Consider the following 9,096-nt stretch of genomic DNA (forward strand, 5'->3'; position numbering starts at 1 on the left):
GCTTATATTGCTTCTTACTTGCTACAATTAATTTCCATATCAAAAGTATTTAATGGTTCTTTCTTGTATTGAGTTATTATACAGTTTATCTGCAATTTAGACATTGAAGGACTTTAGTTTTATGAAGAATGTAGGTTTATTTAAAGCTGAAGTGCTTTCTTATTTTATCTATTAACCTTTAAGTTTGGGAAATTCTCAATGGTAGCCTCATGTTTTGGCTTTTTCTCAATGGTAGCCAAGTTTTTTTTGAATTCTCAATGGTAGACTTCAACTTTTAAAAAATTGCAAACATAACCTTAATTATGTTTTTCCGTCAAATATCTGTTAAATCTAATCTTATTACAATCAAGGTTAACTTTAAAAATAATAATAATCAGAAACAAATATCAAAAATAAAACCACCCCTCCCCACTAAGCACTTGCCCAACCCAGCTCAGTCTAGAAAACCTCCCCGGCCCTGCCCCCCACCCCCCTCTTCTACCGGAACCCAGCTAACCCTTGTCCATTCGGCACCCAGCCAACCCCCACCCATCAACAATTTTCCCCAACATCCATGAGTATTCACTATATTATTAAGCATTCCAAATAATTTCATTTTGAAGTTAAGTTAGAAATTATGAAATTTGGGTTTAGCTCCAATGGCTTCCGACGCCTCTGCAACTACTACTTCCTGCCTACCTTTCGATGCATTTCTCTTCTTTGTCAAAGGGAGGTAATACTTCTTCTTCATCATCTTCATTTGCGAATTTCTTGGTTGAAAAATATGGGTTTCTCCAACCACCAATCTCTCTCTACTTTCACTACACTCGCTAGTCGGCGCCCTCAGCGGAGAATTAGTCGGACAAAGCTGGTTATTGATTTCAATTTGGTTGAAAAGGGTTATTCATTTTCTTAAGCAAATAGGTTTTCAGCCATCAGAGGAGAGAGAAAGGGGAAGGTATGAGAAGAGAAGTGTGAAAATGGCAGGCAAGGGTTGGGCGGATTCCGACAGTGGAGGTTGGGGGTGGCTGGGCAGGTGGAGAGGGGTGGTTTTATTTTATTTATTATTATTTTGTTTAAAAGTTAACCTTGGTTTATTATAAGGTTATATTTAACTGAAAGTTAACGGAAAAACTTAAATAAGGTTACAGTTGTAACTTTTAAAAAGTTGAGGGCTACCAATGATAATCGAAAAAAAGTTAGCTACCGTTGAAAAAAAGCAAAAATACAAGGCTACCATTGAGAATTTCCCTTTAAGTTTTGAAAAGAGCTAATTCTATTCACTTAGGACAATGTTCTTTATATACATTCACAGTTTTCATTTTATATCAAGTTCAAGTGAAAATTTTATTATATAAAGTTATACACTATACTAATAGTCAATCAATTTAGTGTTAGTAACACCCTCTTAAGTACTCTTTGCTATTTTTTCTGATCCTTTGCACCTTTAACCAACACCTCTATTCTGCATTCTGCTTACATGATGAGATATTGAGGATCTCCATGAACTGAAGCTAACTAAGTTTTGCGGGGTCCTTAGGGTTTTTGAACATTTATACACTGATGTATATGCATTTATGAAACCCCACAGTTGTTCTCCTCAACGATTTTCATTTTGATAGATATTTTAGTATCTTAATTAAATGTTGCTTGAAAAAATTAGAAAGTCATGTGTGATTTGTAGAAGTTGGGTCTCCTCTATGAGTTCTATCTCTTTTTCCCCTTATTTGCTCATTAGCTTTCATTACAACCAGTATCTTATCTCCTTCTTTCTCTCCTAACCACTTGCTATATATGAATTAGTAATAGAGGGAGCCAAGGAAGGCATTTTAATGATATGAATTGATGATAGGGGTAGGGGCATTTTAAGTAGTTACATTATGAGTCATTGTCTTAAATAATAAACTATTTAGTTAGAAAGAGAGCTCTATAGATAGAGCTAATGATAGAGAGGAGTCATGTTGAATATTGTGATGATTGATTAGTTTGTTGCTTTGGGAGAGTGTCAGTCCACTTGAAAGATTGGTGTAGACACCCATTTGTGTCTCCCCAAAACCAAACCCAGTGATGAATACCTTTTATGTCATTTGATTATCGAACAAAGCAAAAGTGTGAAAAGTCTAGTGATGAGGATGTTTTTTTAAAATATCTCTTCTTTCTGTTTTTGAAAATATTTCTTTTCTTACCTTATTTTTGAAAAACGTGCATTCAAGTTTAGTTTGGTCCATGATATGGGTCCAATAATAGTATAGTTGGATGGGGCTTGAAAAGACCTTTCCAACAATATATTATAAGCCCAATTCCGATGAATAATGAGGAAGTTATGGCCAAAATACTAAACTGGGCCCAAATCGGATTTTACCTACGACCCAATGATCATGTGGAAGGTCCAAAGGTTTAATCCTATTCCTAAACTAATTAGGATTAATTAGAACCTTCTATAAGTTTTTAAAAGATCTTAATTATCCTTTTTGAAAAGATAAGATTAAAGAATTTGAGTTAAATAAAAACTTTCCTTTTTTTAAACTTTCCTTTTTCTCTAATCCTAATTCTATTCGAATTTAAAGATGTTCAAAGACAGTCAAATATAATTTTCGTGCCTCATAATCTTTATCCAAATTTTATATGGTTGGATAGATCTTGAAATTATCTTTCCAATTATATATTATAATATTAAATCCGAGCTATAACGAAAAAGATATGAATGAGATATGAAACTCTATCCAAAAATGACACCGTTCTACTATTTCGGACGTATCTTTTTATATATAAAATATTTTAATCTGATTCTAATAGGGTTGGAAAGTAGACTTCAAGAGCTTTCCAACCACATATTATATGACTTATTTGGATTTCTAGATCAAAAGATATGATAAAAACAAAATCTGAAAAAACTGCTATCCATCGAGTTTTATTTCGATTCGAATTCGGATTCTTTTCTTATTCTTCGACTCTCTTTTTTCTCTATAAATAGAGGTCATATCTCCCCTTTTTCAATAACCAACTCTCATCAAGAAAGTCTTGATATAAACTTCTCTCTCTTTTCTAAATTAGCCTTTTCTCAAATACAAAATTCCGCATTCACAAGACCTAGATACACCTAGCATAGTTCGAAGTTGCCTTCGCCCTAGACGTGAAAGGTTTTAATTTCTGAGGGTTTGGTCCCAAATCTTTATTTCAATTATTTAATTTAATTTTTTAAAATATTATTTTCCTTGAAGTTACTAACGTGTGTATTTTGTTATTAGAAAGAGGTACGAGGCATCCAAGTAAGTGCTTTAATTGTTTGATTGGTATTATGATATAGAGATCATGTTTAGGTTGTTATGTTGATTCCTAGTATCATGTTAGGATGTTTTTTCTTAATTTGATGTTTAGGGTGACAACAATAAATTCTTAGTATCATGTTAGGGTTAAAGCTTTGATCTTTATTATTTAGTGACATGCTAGGGTTTGTTATTAATCTTGTTAGTATCATGCCTAAGATCTTGCTATTATTATGCTTTAACATGATTATTATTATTATTATTATTATTATTATTATTATTATTATTATTATTATTATTATTATTATTATTATTATTATTATTATTATTATTATTATTATTATTATTATTATTATTATTATTATTATTATTATTATTATTATTATTATTATTATTATTATTATTATTATTATTATTATTATTTATGATTATTATTATTATATTGCTTGATATATTTATTGTTATTGCTTGATCACGCCTTTATGCATGTTTAAAGGGAATTTGTACTTGTAATCACGCTTAATAAGATAATTAATAATCTTGTTTAGGGTTAATTTGATTATAATTCAAGTGATCGCCAATAATAGTTTATTTGTGCATTAATATTCAACCAACATAGATAAACAGGTTTAGGGTTAATCCCATTGATTGTAGGTTAGTCAGAAAGCGCACATGAATACGATCAAAATAAAGTAGAGGCCTATTATTAGGGCAGGTTCAATCTCTTTTAGGTTGGATTTGTACCTTCATCCCCGAACTACCAGTCATGGTTCCAAACCTATTGAAGTTAACGATCTCTTGGATCGTTAAGGGGTGTAACCTTCACCTTGTGAACGGTTTACAAGTTCCTAAAACTTGTTGGTGACTCTTTTGCTCTATCTTCTTTCCCTTTGGACGCCACCGTACTTTAGTGTATGATCACAGTGGGGTTCAAGTTTGGGGTAATGCTTGAAATATTCCCTACAATTGGCTAGGTGGTAAGCTAAGCCATTAGCAGTAATTTAGTCATATCTAGCTTGCTCTTCACTATTAATTATCTTCTTTCCTTAATAATCCCTCCGTTTCTTATTTCTTGCAACAAAGGGGGTGAGCACGCTTCCCAAGTCAAAACTTTTAAGGGAGTAAAGCAACTTTTAATCCCATGTGATTAACTTTAAAGATGGAGGGAACTGAAAGGGACCACTTGTTTTTTAAACCATTCACATGGCTGATTTTTGGGAGGGTGTACTTTTCCCTCCTAATTTTTCACCAAATTTCAAATTCACCCAAATATTCATCAAATTCTTCCCTCAATTTACTTTTCACTAGCAAATGGGGTTATAAAAGGTTCAAAAGCAACCAGAAATTTTTTGTTTGAACATTACATCAACAAGTTCTACTCCCTCCTAATGAATACATTTCAGCTTGAATTTTCAAAATTTAGCACTAACCTAAAACTAATCCTACCATAATTACCCAAATCCTACTTCATCTAACCTAATTAGTGCTAAATTAGGGGCAGCATCTTTGCTTTTTCTTCTTCCAAAAGCTGGTTCAGTTTGAGCACGACCAAAAAGTTGCATCCTCCACTTCATCACCATCCCAACACCTAAAAAAAAAAACAAGGTCAGTATCTGCTCATGGATCATGAAGAATTTTTTCCAATATAACAGTTAATTGGTGAAGAAAATCATGGGTATTCAAGTGCATCATCACAGAAAAGCAGTGATTCAGAGGATGAATATGCTGCAGAATGGGCACATTCACAAACCGTCAACAATCAGCAACAAACACAGGATGGAGAGAAAAGGAGAGACCTCACCATGGAACAAAAAAGGCAGATAGTGGATGCCATTTTACTCAAAATGCAAGGGGGGGAACTGCCCAAAGGTTTTCTTTCACAACTAGCAAGACAATTTGACATTCACAGATCAACAATGTCAAGGTTAAATGCTGACATAAAGAAGCAGATGGCACAGGGGAATGTCATTGATGTCAGGTCAAAGAAATTAGGCAGAACAGGGCCAAAACCCAAAGAATACTCAGATGAGTGGCTTCAATATGTGCCACTCTACAAGAGGACCACAGAGAGAAGCTATGCTGGAGCACTAAATGTGTCACATTCAACCATACACAGATTAAGGAAGAAAGGAAGACTCAAAACTCACACAAGCACAAACCACCCAGCTCTAACATCCAACCACAAGGTGGCTAGAATGAAGTGGGTGTTAAGTCACATAAACCCAATACCAAGACAAGGGAATCCAAAGTTTGTTGACATGCAGGACACAATTCACATTGATGAAAAGTGGTTCTATTTGAACCTTGAAACTAGAAAATTTTATCTGCTGCCAAAGGAAGAGGATCCTTACAGGTGTCAGCAATAAAAAAGGTTCAAGGTGAAGGCCATGTTCATGGCAATGATTGGGAAACCACTATATGCAAGAGATGGGACTCTTTTGCATGATGGAAAGTATGTCATTTTTCCATTTGTGAAGAAACAATTGGCCAAGAAGAAGAGTAAAAACAGAGATGAAGGTACATTGGAGACAAAGGCAGTGAAAAATGTGAACAAGGAAGCAATCAGGGAAATGCTTATGGAGCATATAATTCCAGCAATACATCAACAGTGGCCAGAGGGTGTGTCTAAAAATGTAAAAATACAGTGGGATAATGCCATACCTCATCAAGTGCCCAAAGATGATGAATTTATTGCTGCCTGCCATGCAGAAGGGTTCAACATAGAAATGGTCTATCAACCAGCACAATCTCCTGACTTGAATGTGCTAGACCTAGGGCTGTTCAAAGTTATTCAATCCCTCCAATATCAAGCCTTCCCCACTACTTTGGATGACTTAATCAAAGAAGTCATAAATGCCTACAATGCATTTGATGCTAAGGCAAACAAGTTCATATGGCTGACACTGCAAACAGTCATGATTAAGATTCTAGAAAAGGAAGGCAACAACAACTTCTCCCCACCACACATGAAGAAGAAGAAGCTGGACATACTAGGGGTGTTACCCAAACATCTACATGTACCAAAGGAGCTCATAATACAAGCAATTACTTTTCTAGACACAATGTTCATCCCAACACCAAATGCAGCAGAGGAAGAAGCATACATGGAAGTGGATGGTGACTGAAGTGAAGCCACAAACAAATGGGGACTCAAAGAATGCACATAGACTGCCACACCTAACCTTCCTAGTATTTTCAAGTTTCTGGTAAGACACCTACTGTAATGATACAACCCATCTTACCAACTTTTGCTTAAGTTACATGTGTAATGCTTAGGTTAGGTGTATTTTGATGAATCACAAGGAATACATGTAAGGCAGTCATGTAAACTAGGGCCTCAGTTTCATGTCTTTTTGTGTAAACATTGTTATCTAAGACTATTAATGGCATTGAAGATATGTTTGTGTATTGTGTACATAGTCCTAAAAACAATCAGATAGGGTATGCATATATCAAATAGCTTCTCAGTGAAGTTACCTCAACATCCTGGCCATAAGACCAAGGATGGAGCTATTCAATCACAAGAAACAATGATTCAAATGAGTCCCTTCATCATACGGTGTACACAAAAAGACAGAAAATGTCATCAACTAGAGGGGACTAACTCAAACAAGATACCAAAGGCAACATATTATCCATGAGTACTGTGTCCTAACAACATAATGTTCTCTCAATTAAGAGTCATAGAGAACTGTGAAGGGACTTAGAACAACATAAGGCAAGATACCAAAGCCAACATAGTGGATACTGATCATCATTCATCAATATGACATTCCCATGCCCATCGAATGCAATAATACTCTAACACAAAACAAGAGGCAACAACAACAGCCATAGGGACTCAAAACCGAGTACACATACTAGTATCAAGATCCATAGTATCAACCAAACCAACAGTTTCACAGGGATGGAAAACAGAGTAAAAAGCACAGTATCCAAATGCATAGTACCAACGAAAACCAACAATTTCACAGGGACTCAACCCATAAATTTTAAACAGGGACTCAGAACAAACACAAACACAACCATGAATTTACAAAAATAAACTCATAAATTTAAAAAAGAGGGAGAAGAAAGTTTATACGCTGCGTAGTTAATTGTCAGCAAACCACTCAGGGTGCATATCCCTCAGAAAATCCCTGTAATCCTCATCTGACAGAAGCTCAGGGTCAACAGGCAGCCCAGATCTAACCCTTTTCATCCCTGACAGGGAGCCCTTCTTCTGCTGCTTGGCTGTCACCGTCTCACCACCTTCGACGGCCGCCTTTGCAGGGGACTCAATCGCCACCCTTGTAGAAGACCCATCAGCTTCCCCCTTCAAAGATCCCTTCCCTTTACTTTCCTCTTCCAGATCTGAAATCTCAATAGGGTTTTTGACCGTTTTCCCGGCCAATTCAGACTGGACCTCAGTCTCCTCATCAGAAGTAACATCAAGCTTCGCACCACGGCGAACCCTACAAGAAAGCGGCCTCATCCGAGCACGGCGCATGGGTTTAATCTTCCCAGAACCTCTTTCACAGATGTATCAAGTCGCACCTGGAGGGAGGTCTTCCTTTGGTGGTTCAGGGGGGAGATTCTCAAAGCAAAACAAGGAGGGGTCGTGTTTTTCAGAGGAACTCATGGTGGTTTGAGAGGAAAAAAGCAAGATCTTCAAGGGGGAAAAGGTGGAAATTCAAGAACAACGAGAAAGCGGCGATTGACAGCAGAAAAACTAGGGTTCCAAAAAGACAAGAGATAGAAAGAGTCGAATATAAAGGGAGAAGAGAGAGAAGAAGAAGCCATGGAGTAATTGTGGTTGGTTGAATATTCTGGAGATGAATTGAATGAGGTGGTTGGGGAGATGAAGAGATTTGTTCTTCAATGAGTATGATACAGATACAGGGGAGATAAAAGGGATCTGAATTTTTTGGTGGGAGTGGTTAGTATAAGGTGAAGAGTTAAAGATGTTAATGTAAATTAGTAAGGGGCAATTAGATTTTTAATCAGACATAAGCAAGGGTAATAAGGTAAATTGACCAACTAAAATTTACTAAATAAGGAAAAAAAACATTTGTTGCAAGAAATGTGAACCTTCCTAAAATGGCAATTGTTGCAAGAAATAAGAAACGGAGGGAGTACATCATTTTAATCCATGACCATTCTTGCTTTCTTTTTTATTTTTTTAATGTCTGAATATGTTAATTCATAATGCTATTTTTATTGTTAGCTAGTGTTTATGAACAGAAAAATGACGCCCTTGCCCTTAGCCCCTTTTGCTGATTGCCCAAATTGCCAAGGTTATTTTGGTCTTTTCTGTTATGACAGGTTGTATTTTTATTTCTCCTTTTTTTATAATAATTTTCTCGTCCTTTTTTTTCGTCCATTCATTTTTTCCATTTTACTTTCTTTCTCGTACATTTCTTTTTCCCTTCATCTCTTTGCTAATGGTTTGTCCTGTAACAACAGGTTTCCTTCATTTCCATCAGAGCAGGTTCTGATTTCTATCTATCTTCCATTGAAACAACTTTCTAAGGTAAAGATGTTTTCTTTGTGTAATAGTCGAATATCAATTTCACAATCTAGGGTTTTTCAAAATATAATTTCGATTCTAATAGATTGTAAATTTTTCGGATTCTTTGGATTTCTATATGAAGATTTTTTTTTCAAAATAGTTTTGTTGATGGAGCATAGAACAAATTTTTTCGTTCTTAATTGATTGTAAATTTTCCGTTTTTTGGGTTGAATTTGTGACCTTTACAGTATAATTGTGGTTTATGTGTGGGTAATTTTGGGGATTTTCAATGATTAATGTTCAAATTTCAGGTTTAAGTTCAATTTTACAAATTAATTTCGGGATTTTCTCTGTTGGATA

General features: G+C 35.3%; 1 protein-coding gene across 1 annotated transcript; it reads left to right on the top strand.

Moving 5' to 3' along the window:
• Positions 1–5,638: 5,638 nt before the first annotated feature.
• LOC145557713 (uncharacterized) lies at positions 5,639–6,370 on the top strand. Its single transcript, XM_081618886.1, has one exon. The coding sequence runs from the start codon at positions 5,639–5,641 to the stop codon at positions 6,368–6,370; it is 732 nt and encodes a 243-aa protein (XP_081475012.1).
• Positions 6,371–9,096: the final 2,726 nt, after the last annotated feature.

Source organism: Chenopodium album, chromosome 9 (assembly GCF_948465745.1).
Source record: "Chenopodium album chromosome 9, dcCheAlbu1.1, whole genome shotgun sequence".
NCBI lineage: Eukaryota > Viridiplantae > Streptophyta > Magnoliopsida > Caryophyllales > Amaranthaceae > Chenopodium > Chenopodium album.